Source organism: Amblyraja radiata, chromosome 19, assembly GCF_010909765.2.
Source record: "Amblyraja radiata isolate CabotCenter1 chromosome 19, sAmbRad1.1.pri, whole genome shotgun sequence".
Taxonomy (NCBI): Eukaryota; Metazoa; Chordata; class Chondrichthyes; order Rajiformes; family Rajidae; genus Amblyraja; species Amblyraja radiata.
In genome coordinates, this window is record NC_045974.1 from 24575061 (window position 1) to 24594614 (window position 19554).

General features: G+C 49.3%; 1 protein-coding gene across 1 annotated transcript in view; it reads right to left on the minus strand.

Annotated features, from left to right (window-relative positions):
* Positions 1–274: 274 nt before the first annotated feature.
* rassf3 (Ras association domain family member 3) overlaps positions 275–19554 on the minus strand; it is a 61157-nt gene continuing 41877 nt past the window's right edge. The window contains exons 2-5 of the mRNA XM_033038073.1: positions 5088–5195; positions 3742–4012; positions 2963–3078; positions 275–1670 (exon numbers count right to left, since the gene is read on the minus strand). Coding sequence (XP_032893964.1) covers positions 1521–1670; positions 2963–3078; positions 3742–4012; positions 5088–5195 — 645 coding nt within the window. The 3' untranslated portion in view covers positions 275–1520. The remainder of the gene's footprint in view (positions 1671–2962; positions 3079–3741; positions 4013–5087; positions 5196–19554) is intronic.

Below are 19554 nucleotides of genomic sequence, written 5' to 3' on the forward strand. Positions count from 1 at the left end.
GCCAACCAGTGATTGCCCCGTACACTAATACCACTAGTACACACTAGGGACAAATTATAATTTACAACTTTTACAGAGCATCTCTAGAGAACACGAATAGGTGACGTTTAGAGATGCAGCATAGAAACAGGCCCTTCGGCCCACCCAGTCCATGCCGACCATCGGTCACCCCGTATACTAGTTCTATCCTACACACTAAGGACAATTTACTGAAGCCAATTAACCTGTACGTCTTTGAAGTGTAGTAGGAAACTGAAGCACCCGGGGAAAATCCACGGAGAAAGAGAACGTACAAACTTCGTACAGACAGCACCCGTAGTTAGGATCAAACCTGGGACTCTGGCACTCTAAGGCAGCAACTCTACCGCTGCGCCACCGCGCCCCCAGTTTCCTCTACATCTCAACATCTCTCCTGCACGCTGTCTTTACACTTCATCTCAACACCATTCTTCAACACTTCCCCAAACCCATCTCCCACCTCCTACCTCACTGATTTTAAACTTTAGGCAATAAACTTTAGAGATACAGCTCGGAAACAGGCCCTTCGGCCCACCGAGTCTGTGCCGACCAGCAATCACCCCGTACACTCGCACTATCCTACACACTAGGAACAATTTACAATTTTTACCGAAGCCAATTAGCCTACAGACCTGTATGTATTTGGAGTGTAGGAGGAAACTCCCTAGACAGCACCTGTAGTCAGGATCGAACCCGGGTCTCCGGCGCTGTAAGGCAGCAACTCTACCGCTGCACCGCTGTGTTGCCCAAACTAGGTGATCATCTTGGGTGTTTCAACCCGTCTCAACCGCTTTGCCTCCCTTGTCATAATTTTCACGTGTAGCTTCCTATCCTTAAAATGGGCCTGATCCTACACCGTATGTCTCTACTTCCTTAAAATGGGCCTGTTCCCGCGCTGTATGAGTCTGGTTTACTGTCCTTAAAATGGGCCTGTTTCAATGCTGTACGTCTCGATTTTAGTGTCCTTAAAATATAACATTGAACATTGAATCTTAAAACATTCGGCACTGTAAATTTGCGGGTTGTGCAGGAACCGTTAAAGATGGTTCCCCGTGAGTTCTCAAGTTGCAGAGTTATCATGTTGAATGCAGTCATTATGGTCCCTCTACACAAGCAGAACATGGAGGCCATGGAGGTCAGGGGCTTTGCTAAGGCATCAGGCTGTGTGAATGCTGGCGTGTTAGAACCACCGCCATAAATACTTTGCGCACGAGGTCAACGCAAGGAGATCTCACTGGCGTTGAAGCACGTCCAACGTTTGCCGGCTGCCGAATACCCTTCACGAATTGCCCAGCAAAATTGGTGGCCGCACAAGGTGAGATAGTCTGGCTCTAGTCCATTGGGTCCAATGTTCCACGGTTGGTTCAACCAACTAAGTCCTCCCGCTGAAACAGAGGTCTTCAGGTTTGAAGGTCAACTCCCTGTTGACTACACGTGCACGCATCCCTCTGTCCACAGCTTCCCAACACTGGGACCAGGCACCGCTTGCCGTTACTCCGGGGTTAATCCGGTTTTCCCGTGGATCTCAAGGCGGCCTCCAGCTTGGCCCTGTAGGTCATGTAGCGTTTCTCCAGCAGCTTGAACTGATCCTCTTCCTCCTTGCTCAGCATCCGCAGGAAGTTCTGCAGCTCCGGCAGGCTGAAGGCCTCCCACTGGGGGAACAAGAGATCAGGGGTGAAGGTGCTGGACAAAACAAAACCAAGACCAATCCCGGACCCCACAGCAGCAATCAACGCGGATACATTCAACAGGCGGGAACATTGTGTCAGAGGTAACCCATGGTGATTTACAATCTACTGGATCAAGAGGCATAAATCAAACCTTGAAGAACACAAGGAGGACACGTTGGAGCTATTCTTTAGCTCATGTTCATAAATTATAGGAGCAGAATTAGGCCATTCGGTCCATCAGGTCTACTCTGCCATTCAATCATAGCTGATCTAATGTTCCATCTCAACCCCATTCTCCTGCCTTCTCCCCATAACCCCTGACACCCATACTAATCAAGAATCTGTCAATCTCCGCCTTAAAAGTATCCATTGCTCTGCATATTAATATCCAACCTTCTGACCCTTGATAATATCCTTCACTTGCAGACAAAAGGAACTGCAGATGCTGGTTTACATAAATAGATACAAAGTGATGGAGTGCTCCTGCTCACTTTGTAATGCTGCTGTTGTACAATACTTTCAGGGAGGCCGCATGAGGAGTATTGTGTTCAGTTTTGGTCAGCCTGCTGGAGGGAAGATGTGGTCATGGCGGCAAAGGGTGCAGAGGAGATTTATGAGGATGGTGCCTGGACTCGAGGGCCTGAGCTACGGGGAGAGGTTGAGCAGGCTAGGACTCTATTCCTTAAGAGCGCAGGAGGGTGAGGGGTGATCTTATAGAGGTGTACAAGATCTTGAAGGGAAGGGAACAGATAGATAAGGTAGATACACAATCTTTCACCCAGAGTTGGGCAATCAAGAACCAGACAACATGGGTTTCAGATGAGAGGGACAAGTTTTAATAAAGAAAATGTTTCTTTTCTGAAGTCAAGGATTAATTCCTTGGTTTTATTGACATTGAATAAGTCTACCAAAGATTCTTGCAACTGAATCAAGATTGCCTTCTTTTACCCAGAGTAGGGGAATCAAGAACCAGACGACTTAGGTTTCAGGTGAGGGGGGAAAGATTTAATAGGAAACTGAGGGGTAACTTTTTCACAAGGAGGGTGATGGGTATAAGGGGTGAGCTGCCAGTGGAGGAAGTTGAGACGGGTATTGTAACAACATTGGTGTAGATACATGGATAGGAAGTGTTTAGAAATGCAGGCAGGTGGGACTAATGTTAATGGAGCATCTTGGTCGGCATGGGCAAGTTGGGCCGAAGGGCCTGTTTCCATGCTGTATGACTCTATGACACTAAAACCCATGACCACTTGAGATAGAGAGAGGCCACTCACCAAGACTTCCCCGGTCTCGTACTCTCGCAGTACAAAGCTCAAGGCATCCGAGTCGGGTCCGGCAAGCAGGCGCAGGTAGAGGGGGTTCTCTCCATCTGACAGCTTGTGCGAGTGAACTAGAGGTAGAGAACCGGAGACAGGGTTAGTTGTACAGGTGTACCATGTCAATGATGTCCATGTGTCACTGATGGGCCAGAGGCCTAGTACGGTGACACGGTGTCACAAGGACGGCAGAGTGGCGCAGCGGTAGCGTTGTTGCCTTACTGTACGTGCAGCGCCGGAGACCCGGGTTCCATCCAGACTACGGGTGCTGTCTGTACGGAGTTTGTACCTTCTCCCCGTGACCTGCGTGGGTTTTATCCGAGATCTTTGGTTCCCTCCCACATTCTAAAGACGTAGGTTAATTGGCTTGGTAAATGTAAAAATTGTCCCTAGTGTGTATCAGATAGTGCTAATATATGGGGATCATTGGTCGGTGGCCATAGGGCCTGTTTCCGCACCAGCGCAACCCTACACTCGTACTATCCTACACACACTAGGGATAACTTACAGTCTTTACAGAAGCCAATTAACCTACAAACCTGCAGGACTTTGGTGGGAAGAAACCGGAGCACCCTGGAGCAAACCCACGCAGTCATAGGGAGAATGTACAAACGCCGCATAGTCAGCACCCGTAGTCAAGATCGAACCTGGGTCTCTGGCGCTGTGAAGCAGCAACTCTACTGCTGTGTCACCGTGCCGACCCTGTCAAGAGACCTGTCAAAGCCTGCAAGCCTTACCCTGATCCCCCACGTAGAACTGCTGGAAGAGTGCAAACTTGGCGGGGTTATCCAGCACCGTAAACTTCTTCAGCAGCGCCTGGATCACGTCCTTGACCGTGTTGCAGCTGCTGATGTGCAGTGTGTTGACGGTATCCTTTGGCAAGTAGAAGGCTGTCTCGTTGACGCTGTTATACACGTGGCTGCCTGGAGTTGACATGGCCCGTATGGTGATGGGTCTGTGCAGGTCCATCTGAACCTTGATGAAACCAGTGTAGCCTTCATTCGTGTTCTGGAAAGGCAAAACTTTTAGTTTAGCTTAGTTTAGCGCGGGTGATTGACACAAAGTGCTGGAGTAACTCAGTGGGTCAGGCAGCATCCCCGGAGGGAAGGAATAGGAGACGTTTCGGGTTGAAGCCCTTCTTCAGACTCCAACCAGCATCTGCAGTTCCTTCCCGCACATTTAGTTTAGTTTAGTGTGGTGATAGAGTTCAGAGATACAGCATGGAAACAGGCCCTCCGGCCCAAGTCCATGCCGACCATCCATCATCTGAATACTAGTTTGATGTTTCTCAGTTTCACATCCACTCTCTGCACATTAGGGGCAATTCACAGAAGCCAATTAACACACAAATTTGTAAGTGTTTGGAATGTGGGAGGAAACCAGAGCTCTCGGAGAAAACCCACACGGTCACAGGGAGAACGTACAAACTCTGTTCACTTTAGTTTAGTTTTGTTTATTGTCACGTGTACCAAGGTACAGTGAAAAGCTTTTGTCGTGTGCTAACCAGTCAGCAGAAAGACAATACATGATTAAATTTAAAATTTAAATTTCTTTATTTATATAGTACATTTTTAGTCAACTTGCATTGACCCCAAAGTGCTTCACATAATTACATCCACACACACAGGCAAAGGTGGGTGAAGTGTCTTGCCCAAGGACACAACAACAGTATGCACTCCAAGCGGGATTCGAACCAGCTACCTTCCGGTTGCCAGCCGAACACTTAGCCCATTGTGCCATCTGTCGTCCCTGATTACAATCTAGCCATCCGCAGTGTAGAGATACAGGATAAAGAGAATAACGTGATTAATGTTCAGTGCAAGGTAAAGTCCGATTAAAGATAGTCCCAGGTGTCTCCAGTGAGTGTCTCCCTAGTTTTTGGTAGGATGGTTCACATTCACATTCACAGTGCCTGTAGTCAGGATCGAACCGGGGCCTCTGGAGCTGTGAGGCAGCACCACCACCGCTGCGCCACCGTGCCGCCCGAATCAATGCTGACCAATATGCCCCATCTTAGCTCGTCCATTTAGAACCCAGAGGGGAAGTCCAACATTTCCATCAGGTGTGGTGGACATTCACTTACCCAGCTCATTCTTAACCGGTTGGTGACGGAAGAGTTGTAGGATTCGACCTTCTGCTTGAGCTCTTCCTTTGTGAGTATTTTCTGCGGCACGTGTTCCTTTCCGACATCCTGCAACAAGAAGGGGTTAAATAACGATCAGTGGTCGCAGGGGAGGGAGTGAGAATCACCGGTTAAACTCCACAGGAGGGAAACCCTTCAATTGACCCAAGGGGTCAGCGTGACAAGTGCATCAGACAGGGGCATCTCGTATGCAGTGCTGGCTCTTCACTCCAATGTTTAGTGTGCAACGAAATACATCCAATGTGTAGGAAGGAACTGCAGATGTTGTTTTAAATAGAAGATAGACTCAAAATGCTGGAGTAACTCAGCAGGACAGGCAGCATCTCTGGGGAGAAGGAATGGGTGACGTTTTGGGTCGAGGCCTTTCTTCAGATCCTTCATAGATGGAAATAGGTCCTTCAGCCGACCGAGTCCACACTAACCATCGATCACCTGTTCACTAGTTCTATGTTATCCCACTTTCTCATCCACTCCCTACACACAAGAGGCGCACGTCTTTGGGATGTGGGAGGAAACCAAAGCACCCGGAGAAAACCCACACGGTCACGGGAAGAATGTGCAAACTCCACACACAGACAGCACCTGAGGTCGGGATCGAATCCGGGTCTCTGGCAGTGGCTCTACGAGTTGTGCCATTGTGCCATGCTATTTCATTTTGTGTCGCCCAGCAGAATCCTTATCATATAAAGTTGTATAGCACGGAAACAGGCCCATCGACCCCAACTCAACAATGGTGACTGGGATATCTAACAATTCTAAACCATTTTTCAGTCTTTGGCCTAAATCCCTCTATTCGTTTCTTATCCAGGCACCTGTCCAAATGCTGACTTAAAACCTTGTGAAAAATGGCCATATTTCCTTTTGTCTGATGGCTGACACCCTGATGTAATTTAACCTCTTGCCACCAGATGCCACTGTTGAGCAAGTTTTGTGAAGCCACTATGAAGCTCTGGAGACCCACCTACCTCACTTGCAGCTTTCTCCCCACCACTCTGCTTGAAGAAAGGTCCCAACTCAAAAAGTCACCTATTCCTTCTCTCCAGAGATGCTGCCTGTCCCGCTGAGTTACTCCAGCTTTGTGTGTCTATCTTCGGTTTAAACCAGCACCTGAAGTTCCTTCCTACACTCTCACTCGGCTTGAAGAAGGGGCCCAACCCAATACGTTACCTATCCATGCTCCCCGGGGATGCTCCCTGACCCGCAGTGTTACTCCAGCACTTTGTGTCTTTTTCTATAAACCGGCAACTGCAGTTCCTCGCGTTTCCAAGTTTTGGACATTTGCTTTCTCAAATGTGTTTGGACACATATTTAGAGTTTTAGATTGTGGAGATACAGCGTGGAAACAGGCCCTTCGAGTCTGCGCCGACCAGCGATTACTTCCATGTGCCTGTCTCAAAGCCTCTTAAACACCACTCTCGTATCTGCCTCCTCCACCACCTGTGTGCCAATGTGTTTCATCACCCCACCACTCTCTGTGTAAAAATACTTGCCCCGCACATCTCCATTAAACTTTCTCCCCTCTCATTTTATAGCTATGCCCTCTTTGGGGACAGCACAGTGGCGCAGCGGCAGAGTTGCTGCCTGACAGTGCCAGAGACCCGGGTTCGATCCTGACTACAGCTGCTGTCTGTACAGAGTTTGTACGTTCTCCTTGTGACCGTGTGGGTTTTCACCGGGTGCCCCGGTTTCCTCCCACATTTCAAAGACGTGAAGAATTGTTAGTTGCTTGTCCTCCATAGATTGTCCCTCGTGTGTAGTATAGAACTAGTGTGAGCGGGTGATCGATGGTCGGCGTGGACTTCATCTACACTTCACGCTGTCTCGGCAAGGCCACCAGCATAATCAAGGAATAGTCTCATCCCCCGGTCACCTGCTGCCTTACAGCGCCAGATACCCAGGTTCGATCCTGACTACGGGTGCGGTCTGTGTGGAGTTTGCACATTCTCCCTGGTGACCTTGTGCATTTTCTCCGGGTGCTCCGGTTTCCTCCCACACTCCAAAGACGTGCAGGTTTGTAGGTTAATTGGCTTCTGTAAATTGTCCCGAGTGTGTAGGATAGAACTAGTGTGTGGGGTGAGAAGAGGGACACTCGAAATGCCCTCTGAACAGAGGTAGAATCTAGCCTGTTGCCACAACAGCCTTATCCTCAACTTTGCGAATTTGCCTTAAACGCAATTTCTGACACCAGAAATGTTTGCACGAATAAATACTTCTTTAGAACCTGACAGAGGAAAATATCTCGGCTCCAATAATATTCATTGCGACCAATGACGGAATATCCCATTGAATTAATACTACTCCTCATCCCACACCATATATGGCCAACTTATTTATTGAAGCTCCTGCCATAATTCAAAACAAGTTATATTTAAGCTGCAAGTTACTCTTGGCTGGCTGCATCTTCGGATTCAGCAGTTTGTAGCAATGCTCGTTTCTAGACTATGTTTCAACAGGTTCATTTATTTACATTGGGGAAGGACAATTTGCCAAGCAAGAATTAGGGGCAAAAAAAATGTTCAAAGGTTATTTTCAGAGGATTAGGCCTTTCTGATAAGCAAGGAGGAAGAGAGAAAGGGAGCGTGAAATAAAGGTGGGTGGGAGAGGTGAGTTGTAGAGAGGGACAGAGAGAGAGAGAGAGAGAGAGAGAGAGAGAGAGAGAGAGAGAGAGAAGGAGAGGTGACACAAGGAATTGCAGATGCTGGAATCTTGAGCAAAACACAGTGCTGGAGTAACTCAGAGGGTCAGGCAGCATCACTAGAGAGAATGGACAGGCGACGTCTCTTTTTCAGGGAAGTGCAGTACTATTCTTGCACTGAACTCTTGCACTCAAGTAAGATTGTGCCCCTATGTATAGTAAGATTTGTTTACCGAATTGTGTGCAAATAAGGAGTTTCATTGTACCGAGGTAGAGTTTCGATATACAGAGTGGAAACAGGCCCTTCAGCCCACCAAGTCCATGCCGACCATCGACCACCCTTTCACACTAGTTCTATGTTATCCCATTTTTGCATCCAGTCTCTACGCACTCGGGTCAATTTACAGAAGCTAATGAGCCTACAGATCTGAACGACTTTACGATGTGGGAAGAAGCCGGAGCACCCGGAGGAATCCCACGCGGTCACAGGGAGAACGTGTCAGGGGTTATGGTGAGAAGGCAGGAGAATGGGGCTGAGAGGGAAAGGTAGATCAGCCATGATTGAATGGCGGAGTAGACTTAATGCACCACATTGCCTAATTCTGCTCCTATCACTTATGAACATGCAAACTCCGTACAGACAGCCCCCGAAGTCAGGATCGAACTCGGGTCTCTGGCGCTGTGAGGGCAGTGGCTCTACCAGCTGTGCCACAGTGTCGTGTTGATGAGGGGTTTAAATATCAACCAGGTCACTATGCGTAGCTCCCCGGCTGTTCCACAGGGGATCCTTGATGTTCAACATATACATTTACGTCTTTGAGAGGTTTTTGCACTTGTCTCAGGAGCGGGATCTGATCTCACCATTTTCTGATTGACGTTGATAGCACTAACATCTCGTCTTTTTACACTCAGTACAAATAACTGTGCTGTGCACTGTCTTTAGAATAAATCTCTTTGATCCTCTCAACCTCTTAAGCGGTGCAGCAGCAGAGGTTAAGTGGTGCAGCGGCAGACTTGCCGCATCACAGCGCCAGAGTCCCGGCTTCCATCTTGTCTACGGATGCTGCCTGTGTGTTTGCACATTCTCCCTGTGACCGCGTGGGTTTCCTCCGGGTGCTCCATTTCCTCTCACACTCTAAAGATGTGCAGGTTTGCAGGTTAATTGGCTTCTGTGAATTGTCTCAAGTGAGCAAGAAATAGTGCTAGTGAACAGGCGAGTGTTGGTCGGGGTAGACTCGCTGGGCCTGTTTCCATGCTGTATCTCTAAACTAAACCAAACTCGGAGATGTAGACTGATTTTTATGCCTTTTGAGGGCAATTTTAGGCAGCTTGTGAAGGTTTTTTATAAATACATGGCACGCTTCCTAAACAACTCAACTTGTCTCGACTACTTGTTGTTCTGCAAAGATTTGGAACATTGCTGCTCAATGTCTCAGTGACTGATTGTTGCCGCAATAATCATAATTATAATCGTAATTTAGTAGCCAAGTAAGTTTTGCAACATATGAGGAATGTGGTTTGCCATAGTCGTACCAAATATGCAACATTGACACACAATTACATAAACATTTAACATAAAGATCCACCACAGCGGCTCCTCCCCATTCCTCACCGTGATGGAAGGAAATAAAGTCTTATCTTCTTTCCTCCTTTTTCTCCTGCGGTCGGGGGTGTCAAACCACCCGCAGCCGAGGCGATTGAAGCTCCCGCAATCGGGGCGGTCGAAGCTCCCGCGGCTTGGAGCTCCCGATGCCGGTCCCTAACCAGGGACTACGAGCTCCACGGTGTTAAAGCCCGCAGGCTCCCGCGCTTGGAGCTCCCGTGGTCCCAGCAAGAGGCCTCCAGCTCCACGATGTTAGGCCGCCGTGCAGACGGAGATACACGGAAAATGTCGCATCTCCGTCGAGGAAAGAGATTTTAAAAAGTTTCCCCCGCCCACCCCACTACCCCCCGCATAACACAAAAACAAAAGATAAACTAAAACATACATTTTACAACAAACTGAAAACACAAAGAAGGAAAAAGGCAAGACAGACCGTTGGCGAGGCAGCCATTATTCAACGATGATTATGATACTAGGTTCATCTCCATGGGTACAAAGGCTCATTAAACCTCTGGTTACTTCTGAAGATGTTCATGCTCCTAAGTCATAGGAGCAGAAGTAGGCCATTTGCCCCATCGAATCTATGCCATTCAATCATGGCTGATCTATCTTTCCCTCTCAACAGAGGAGGACATAGGTTTAAGATGAAGGGGGAAAGATTTAATAGGAACATGAGGGGGACCTTTTTTATGAAACAAGCCGCCGGAGGCAGTAGTTGAGGCAGGTACTATCACAACTTTTAAGAAACATTTAGACAGGTACATGGATAGAGTAGACACAAAAATGCTGGAGTAACTCAGCGGATCAAGCAGCATCTCTGGAGAAAAGAAATAGGTGACGTTTGAGTCAAGATCTTTCATCAGACCTGAAACGTCACCTATTTCTTTTCTTTTTTTCTCCTGCCTGACCCACTGAGTTACTCCAGCATTTGGTGTCTATCTTTGGTGTGAATCAGCATCTGCATTTCCCTTACACATGGATCGGGTAGGTTTAGATGAATATTGACCAAAAGCAGGCAGGTGGAACTAGTTTAGATTGGGCCTGTTGGTCGGCGTGGGCAAGTTGGGCCAAAGGGCCTGTTTCCACAATGTATGACTAGCCCCATTCTCCTGCCTTTTCCATCCCCGTCAATCCCCACCTTAAAAATATCCAATGACGTGGCCTCCACAGCTGCACCTCCATTCCCTACACTGCATCTCGGGAGAGTTATTTAATTCCCTTTAGAGTCTTTAGTTTAGTTTAGAGATACAGCGCAGAAACAGGCCCTTCGGCCCACTGAGTCTGCACCGACCAGCAATCCCCGCACATTAACACACTAGGGACAGTTTACATTTATATCAAGCCAATTAACCTACAAACCTGTACGTCATTGGAGTGTGGGAGGAAACAGAAGATCTCGGAGAAAACCCACGCGGTCACGATGAGAACGTGCAAACTCCGTACAGACAGCACGCGTAGTTAGGATCAAACCCGGATCTCTGGCGCTGCAAACGCTGTAAGGCAGCAACTTTACCACTGCGCCACCATGCCGGTCATAGAGTCACGCATCACAAAAACAGCCCTTCAGTCCAACTCGTTCATGCAGACCAAGGTGTCCCATCTATGCTAGTCCCATTTGCCTGTGTTTGGTCCAGATGCCTCTAAACATTTCCTATCCACGAACCTAACCAAGTGTCTTTTAAATGTTGTTATAGCACCTGCCTCAACTACCTCCTCTGGCAGTGTGTTCCATATACCAACAACCTTCAAAGTTAAAAAGTTGCCCCTGAGGTTCTTTTTATATCTTTTCCCTCTCAGCTTAAACCTATGTCCTATGGCTTTTGATTCCCCTAGCCTGGGTGAAAGATTGTGCACTCACCCAATCTATTCCCCTCATCCTTTGATACATCTCCATCAGCTCAGCCCTCAGCCTCCTGCACTCCAAGCAAAATCGTCCTCGCCTGCCCAACCTCTCCCTATGGCTCAGCCCCTCAAATCCTGAGCCCTGACTGATGAAGGCCAATGTGCCAAAAGCCTTCTTGACCACCCTATCTACCCATGAAGGCACTTGCAGGGAACTATGTACCTATAATCCTAGATCCCTCTGCTCTACACCACTTACCAAGGCCCTACTATTCACTGCAAAGATCTTGCCCTGGTTTGACTTGGCAAAATGCAAAACTGATCTGCATTGCTGCATTCCGCAGCCCACTGGCCCAGCTGATCAAGAGCCTGCTTTGTTCTCTTTAAATATTGAGAAAACTGCCATTAACCGCCACACGCACTTCCATATAACGTGAACAGCGCTGAGGGAGGCAGCTAGTTAATACTTGCATTTCCTACTGTCAGTTGACTAAAGCTCTTTTGCATACATGCAAAACACAGTATCTCTTACTTTGTAGAGATACAGCATGAAACAGGCCCTTCGTTCCACCGAGTCCGCACCGACCATCGATCACCCGTTCACACACTAGTTCTATGTTATCCCACTTTCTCATTCGCTCACTACACCAGGGGCAATTTACAGAGGGCCAATTAACCTACAAACACTCACATCTTTGGGCTGTGTGGAGAGGGGGAGGATACCCCCGGATGAAACCCACTTCGTCACAGGCAGAACATGCGAACTCCGCACAGACAGCAGCCGAGGTCAGGATCGAACCTAGATCGAGAGCTGCCGTGAGGGAGCAGCTCTACCCGCTGCGCCGCTGTAGGCAGTGATGGAATGAGGTTAGTTCCTTGCTCCATGATTCCACCATCTATAAGGCAGATGTCTAGAATGAGAGGGAACACTCTCAGCTTGCCCGGGTGAGGGCGACTCCAACAACACCATTGTAAGCTCAACGCCATCCTGATCCATGCACCCACTGGTTGGCACCACACCCACTTCACCAAACGGGGCAGGAAGCAAGTCGCTAACCTCGTACAACCACAGTCGCTTTGCATGTATGTAAAAGAGCTTTACTCAACTTACTGTGGAAAATGTAAGCATTAACTAGCTGCCAAAGCATGGCTCCAGTTAAAGTGAAGTGCAGCCCTGTGTGTGTGTCAATTTCCACAGTGTTTAGCTTAGTTTATTGTCATGTGTACCGAGGAACAGCGAAAAGCATTTTGTTGCGTGCTATCCAGTGAAAAAACTATACAGGGTTACAATCAAGCCGCCCACAGTGTACAGATACAGGGTGAAGAGAGTAATGTTTAGTGCAAGATCAAGTCCAGTAAAATCCCATTAAAGATAGTCCGAGGGTCTCCAATGTGGTAGATGGGAGGCCAGGACCGATCTCTAGTTGTTGTTAGGATGGTTCAGTTGCCTGATAACAGCTGGGAAGAAACTGCCCCTGAATCTGGAGGTGAGCGTTTTCACACTTCTGTACCTCTTGCCTGATGGGGAAGGGGAGACGATAGAGTGAACATGTTGCCTACTTGGTTGGGAGACTACTCTGCAAATAAACTTTGAGGTGACAACGGTAGAGCCTCTCCCTCACAGCGCCAGAGACCCGGGTTCGATCCCGACTGCAGGTGCTGTCTGCAGGGAATTTGTACATTCTCTCAGTAACCACGTGGGTTTTCTCCGGGTGCTCCGGCTTCTTCCCAGGTTTGATGGTTGACTGGCTTCTACAAATTGTCCCGAGTGGGTAGAATGGGACTGGTGTTTACGGGCCATCGCTGGTCAGCGCAGACACGGTGAGCCGTAGGGCCTGTTTCCACGCTGTATCTCTAAACTTAACTAATCTCACGGCTGGGCTTGTGTTAATGCCCCAATTGAACTATATGGAAAACTTCAGATGCAAATATCTTCTTTTATTTGCATTTCCCCAACTCCAATTCCAAACAGACCTGCCATAGAGCAGGTGAAACAGTGTGCTGATATTAGACAGTGCTATCCACATGCAGTAAGAAGGAACTGCAGATGCTGGTTTAAACCAAAGATAGACACAAAATGCTGGAGTAACTCAGCGGGACAGGCAGCATCTCTGGATAGAAGGAATTGGTGACGTTTCATGTTGAAACCTGAAACATCACCCATTCCTTCTCTCCAGAGACGCTGCCCATCCCACTGAATTACTCTAGCATTATCTGGCTATCCAAATGCAGTTGCTGTTGTCGGTTAGGAACAGGGACAGCTGATCCATGCATAGACAGTTCCCATGAATGGCAATGCGAGGATGAATTTTATTTTGGGTTACAGAGATACAGCATGGACACAGGCACTTGAGCCAACTGAGTCCACACTGGCCATTGATCACCCATTTACACTAGTTCTATGTTGTCTCACTTTTGCATCCACTCCCTACAAACTAAGAGCAATTTTACAGACACCAATTAACCTACAAACCCGGAGAAAACCCACGGGGAGACCATGCAAACTCCGTACGGACAGCACCTGTAGGCAGGATCGAACCGGGGTCTCTGGCGCTGTGAGGCAGCAACTCTACCGCTGTGCCACTGTGTCCTGCCCCAAGTTGGGTCCATTCTAAAGCTCGGGACTTGGATAACCCCATACCACCGGTAACAGGCGGCATAATCTGCGCGGTGGGAGAGCAGGGGCAGCAGAGTTGCTGCGTCACAGTGCCACAGATCCGGGTTTGATCCTGGCCACGGGTGCTGCCTGTATGGAGTTTGGACATTTGTTTTAGTTTAGAGATACAGCACGGAAATAGGCCCCACCACCCACCGAATCCACGCCGACCAGCAATCCCCGCACATTAACACTCTCCTACACCTACTAGGGACAAGTGACACTGATACCAAGTGTACAAACCCAAGCCAATTAACCTCACAACCTGTACGTCTTTGGAGTGTGGGAGGAAATCGAAGATCTCTGGGAAATCCCATGCGGTCACTGGGAGAATGTACAAACTCCGTACAGACAGCACCCATAGTCGGGATCGAATCCACGTCTCTGGCGCTGCAAGCGCTGTAAGGCAGCACCTTTACCTCTGTGCCACCGTGCCACCTGGGTGTTCCGGTTTACTCCCACACTCCAAAGACGTACAGGTTTGTAGGTTAATTGGCTTCGGTATATTGGTCCTAGTGTGTAGGATGGTGCTAGTGTACAGGGTGATTACTGGTCAGCGCGGACTCGGTGGGCCGAAGAGCTGGTATCTACGCCCTATCTCTAAACTAAACTAAACAGCCACAGGTTACGCTGGTTTTGCGGCTCTCAAGTCCCTAAAATATATTTCTGTGAAGCATTTTGTTGCAAGAAGTACCAAGAAGTCCCAGGTTTACAAAGGTTAGAAGCTCCTCGCAAATTCCATGCAATCCCTTGTGAGAAACTAAGCCTAGCTTGCAGACGCTGAATTGGCTGGGTTCCACCTACTTTACACTGAAATATTTTATAGTCTACACACACTTGGGACTAGAGTATACACTTGCAAGCCTGTTTTCTGTGCCCTTTTAAGTATAAAAGTGATCGGCGATAGGCCTGAAGTCATAGTAACAAAGAGAGCTGCCCCTGGGTTTAACTCTTGAGTGGACAGTGGTGAGTGGTTGGAAATAACCACAAGACCCTGATCTTAAGCTAGGTGGCACAGCGGTAGAGTTGCTGCCTTACAGCACTAGAGACCCGGGTTTGATCCTGACTACGAGTGTTGTCTGTATAGAGTGTGTACATTCTCCCCATAGGTTTTCTCCGGCAGCCTTAGATTCCTCCTACACTCCAAAGAGGTGCGGGTTTGTAGGTTAATTGGCTTCTGTAAATTGTAAATTGTCCCTAGTGTGTAGGATAGTGCAAGTACACAGGAATTGCTGGTCAGCACAGACTCGGTGGGCTGAAGGGTCTGTTTCCATGTTGTATCTCCATACTAAACTAAAGCTTGAGTATAACATAAAGTGTCTAGTTTTATTTATTATTGTCACGGGTACCATGGTACAGTGAAAAGCTTTTTGTTGGGTCCTATCCAGTCAGCAGAAAGACTGTATTACCATCAATCTGTCCACAGTGTATAGATACAAGATGAAGGGGATAACGTTTATTCTGACCTACCATCTACCCCATTGGAGACCCTCGACTATTTTTTATAATTGGACTTTATCTTGTACTAAACGTTATAGCCTTCCGTCAGGATCGACCCTGGGTCTGTAGTGCTGTAAGGTGGCAGCTTTACCACTACGCCACTGTGCCACTCATATTATAAACTCTCTTATGCATGGCCAGAGGCACAATAAGGGTGGCACGGTGGCACAGCTGGTCGAGCCTCTGCCTCACAGCACTGGGTTCAATCTTGAGCTTGGGTGCTGCCTGTGTGGAGTTTGCACGTTCTCCCTGTGACCGCCTGGGTTTTCTCTGGCTGCTCCGATTTCGTACACCTCCCAAAGACGTGCGGGTCTATAGAAACAGAAAAGAGGTGCAGGAGTAGGCCATTCGGCCTGTCGAGCCAGCACAAACTAATTAGCCTCTGTAAAATCTCCCCTGGTGTGTCGGGAATGAATGAGAATGTGGGATAAACGGGTGATCAATGGTGTCAGCGTGAACTCGATGGGCTGAAAAGCCTGTTCTCCTGCTGTGTTTTTCAATGTCAACATTGCAGGTGTGGCCTCACCAACACTGTGTGAATGGAACAGTTCCTCCCTGTTCTTAAACTGAAACTCATTTGCAATAAAGGTCAGCATACCATTTGCATTCTTAACTACTCGTTGGACTTGCCTGTTAACACCTTGTGATTTGTTCACAAGAATACCTCGATCCTCTCAGTTCATTTATTTGACCTCCCTCTCTCTCCGTTTAGATTATCACCTTTTGATTGCTCTTAATGAAGTGCCTGACCCCACACTTCCCCTCAAGTTGATTCCCATTTACCAGGTTGTTGCCCCATTCACTCAATCAATCAATCTAGATCCCTTTGAAGAATCACAATCTCCTCACCACAACATGCCCATCTATGTAATTTCATACCATCAGCAAATTTGCAGAGTGTGGTGCAGCTGGTAGAGCAGCTGCCTCACAGCCCCAGGCGCACTATCCAGTCAGCGGAAAGGCTATACATGATTGCAATCGGGCCGTCCACAGTGTACAGATACAGGTTAAAGGGAATAATGGTTAGTGCATGATAATGCCCGGTAAAGAGTGTCCGTGGCTCTCCAGTGAGGTAGATGGTAGTTCAGGACCGCTCCTTAGTTGGTGATGTTGTTGTTAGTACTGTCTGTGTGGAGTTTGCATGTTCTCCCCGTGACCGCGTGGGTTTCCCCCGGGTGTTTAGAATTCCTCCCACTTCCCAAATACGTGTGGGTTTGTAGATTAATTGCCCTCTGTAAATTGCCCCTTGTGTTTAGTTTAGTTTAGAGATGCAGCGTGGAAACAGGCGCTTCGGCCCACCGAGTCTGCACCAACCAACGATCCCCGCACATTAACACATACTAGGGGCAATTTACACTTATACCAAGCCAATCAACCTACAAGCCTGTGCGTCTTTGGAATGTGGGAGGAAACCAAAGATCTCGGAGAAAACCCATGCTGGTCACGGGGAGAAGGTACAAACTCCGTACAGACAGCATCTGTAGTCGAGATCGAACCCGGGTCTCCGGCGCTGCAAGCGTTGTAAGGCAGCAAATCTACCGCTGCGCCACCGTGCCGGTCTAGTGTGTAGGGAATGGATGAGAAAGTGGGATAGCATGGAACGAGTGAGTGATCGATGGTCAGCATGGACTCGACGGGCCGAAGGGCCCGTTTCCATACGGTTTCAGTCGATCAATCAGTCTGGTCATCGCAGGTCCAACATATTTAACTTCTTCCCAAAGTTATCGGGGTCCTAAATGGCAAGATGCTGGTACAGTTGATTGTGCACAAAGGTGTCAAATGAAGAGCCAGAGTAAAGCACATCCACACAACAGTCGGATACAATTCCCAGCACAACCGCAGAGGCTGCAATCTTGAACAAACAAAAATGCTGCATGAATTCCACAGGTCAAGCAGCATCTGTGGAGGGGAATAGACGGACGATGTTTCGTCTCGGGACCCTTTTTGAATCTAAAGTACGGTCGCGATTCAAAACTTCATCTGCTCATTCCCTCCACAGATGCTGCCTAACCCGGGGGGGGGGGGGGGGAGGGTGGGGGGGGGGGGGGGGGGTGTGGGGTGAAGCGGGGCTTGCTGTCTCTCCCTACGGGGGAATACGACCTTTTTGTCGTATCCCCCTTCTCTGCCTCCGTCTACACTGAGGCCTAATGGCGGAGCTGGCGACCTCGGGACTCTGGAGGCAGCTGACAGGACTCGCCCTGAGCTCCCGTGAGGGTGGCCCAGCCCGGGGCTGGAACTGCGCTCTCGTGAGAGCGGCCTGGCGAGGGGCTGAGAGACTTTCCCGTGAGGGGCTGTGGCCCGTCGGAGTGGCCCAGCCCGAGGGAGGAGCGGCACTCCCGTCGGAGTGGCCCAGCCCGAGGGAGAACGGCACTCCCGTCGGAGTGGCCCAGCCCGAGGGTGGAACGGCACTCACGTCGGAGTGGCCCAGCCCGAGGGAGATCGGCACTCACGTCGGAGTAGCCCAGCCCGAGGGAGAACGGCACTCAAGTCGGAGTGGCCCAGCCCGAGGGAGGAGCGGCACTCCCGTCGGAGTGGCCCAGCCCGAGGGAGAACGGTACTCACGTGAGGGCGATCCGGCTCGGGGCTGGAACGGTGCTCCGGTGGCTGGGACGGCGTTCTGAGGCGGTGACCTGAGTCTGGGGTTCAGCCGCGGGCCAGCGGCTGCGTGTGCTGGACTGGAGGGCGGCAGCTTCGACCACCCCCGGGCCGCGGTGTTTGAACCGGCCCGTTTGCGGGGTTCGGTGAGCCGCGGGACTGTTGGTACCATCGCCCGGTGGGGAATCGCCTCAGCGCAGAGGGAGAAGAGGAGGGAAGAGACAGTAACCCTAAGATTTTTGCCTCCACCACAGTGAGGAGGTGCTTGGAGGATACACTGTGGTGGTGTTAATTTGTGTTTATTGTTGTTTATTATTGTATGATTGTATGTATGACTGCAGGCACGAAATTTCGTTCAGACCGTAAGGTCTGAATGACAATAAAGGTATTCAATTCAATTCAATAAAGAGATTTTAATGTCCCCGTATCTAGGCTCCCCATGAAAAATAAAGCTGGCTTGTGCTAGGCTGCTGAAGTTGGATAAAGATTTAATGCGCGCATGTTTCAAGCTTCATAATTCATGTGACAGATGCATCTAAACTGACACATGGGTTTCAGCTGTGGCAGACACAGGACTGTTCTCTATCCAGCCTTAGAAGCTGTGGGTGCCAAGCCCCGAACTGATAAAGCATTCTTCACAAAACAGCAGAGGTCACAAAACAGTGCATGAAATCCTGTGGTCATGCAGCAGCCCATTTATGCCAAGCAAGCTCCCACAATCTAGACTGGGGAAATGTGTAGGAAAGAACTGCAGATGCCTGCTTATGCCGAAGATAGACACAGAGTGCTGGAGTAACTCAGTGGGTCAGGCAGCATCTCTGGAGAAACAAGAATTGTCACCCATTTCCTTGTTCTTCGTGATGTTGCAGCAAGGAAGGGTATTTTACTTCGGAGTCACGTGAGTGACTACGTGAAGAAGCCCGCCAGGGCGCATGCATGTCATATCGCTTTCAAGCTTGCGAAACGACAGGCGGGGTGGAGCGTTCCCCCGCAGCAGTAAGTTTGAAACCGCGACCTGCAGGTAAGTGATTTACTCTGCGGTAGTGTTTGTCCCCGCGCTGTTTTTACACAGGGGGGGAAGCTGGACAAAATAGTGTCCACAAGTGCTGCGAGTAAAGCTGGCTGGGGAGGACCGCAAAGTTGCGGGAGCCAGCAGCAGCTGAAGGCACAAGCCCCGTAAGGGATCAGCTGTGCCGACTTTTGGTCCCACTCCGGCCAGAACACCACGGCCGGGCGGGAGACTATTCAGAATGGGGCCGTCGACTTTGACAAGTCGAAACGGCAGGAGGCGGGGTGGAACGACGTTCCCCCGTAGCGACAGTTTAAACCAGGACCTGCAGGTAAGTGAAACTGCGGTCTTTATTCTCCCCATACTGTTTCACAGGTGGGGAAACATGGAGAGCTGTGCAAATAACGGCAGGCGGCACAGGAATCACCCATAAGGGAACAGATGTGCCCGACTTCGCTCCCGCACCGGCCAGATTAAACACCATGGCTGGGCGACAGACCATACAGAACTGAGCCGTTGGCTTTGACAAGTCAAAACGGCAGGAGGAGGGGTGGAAGGACGTTCCCC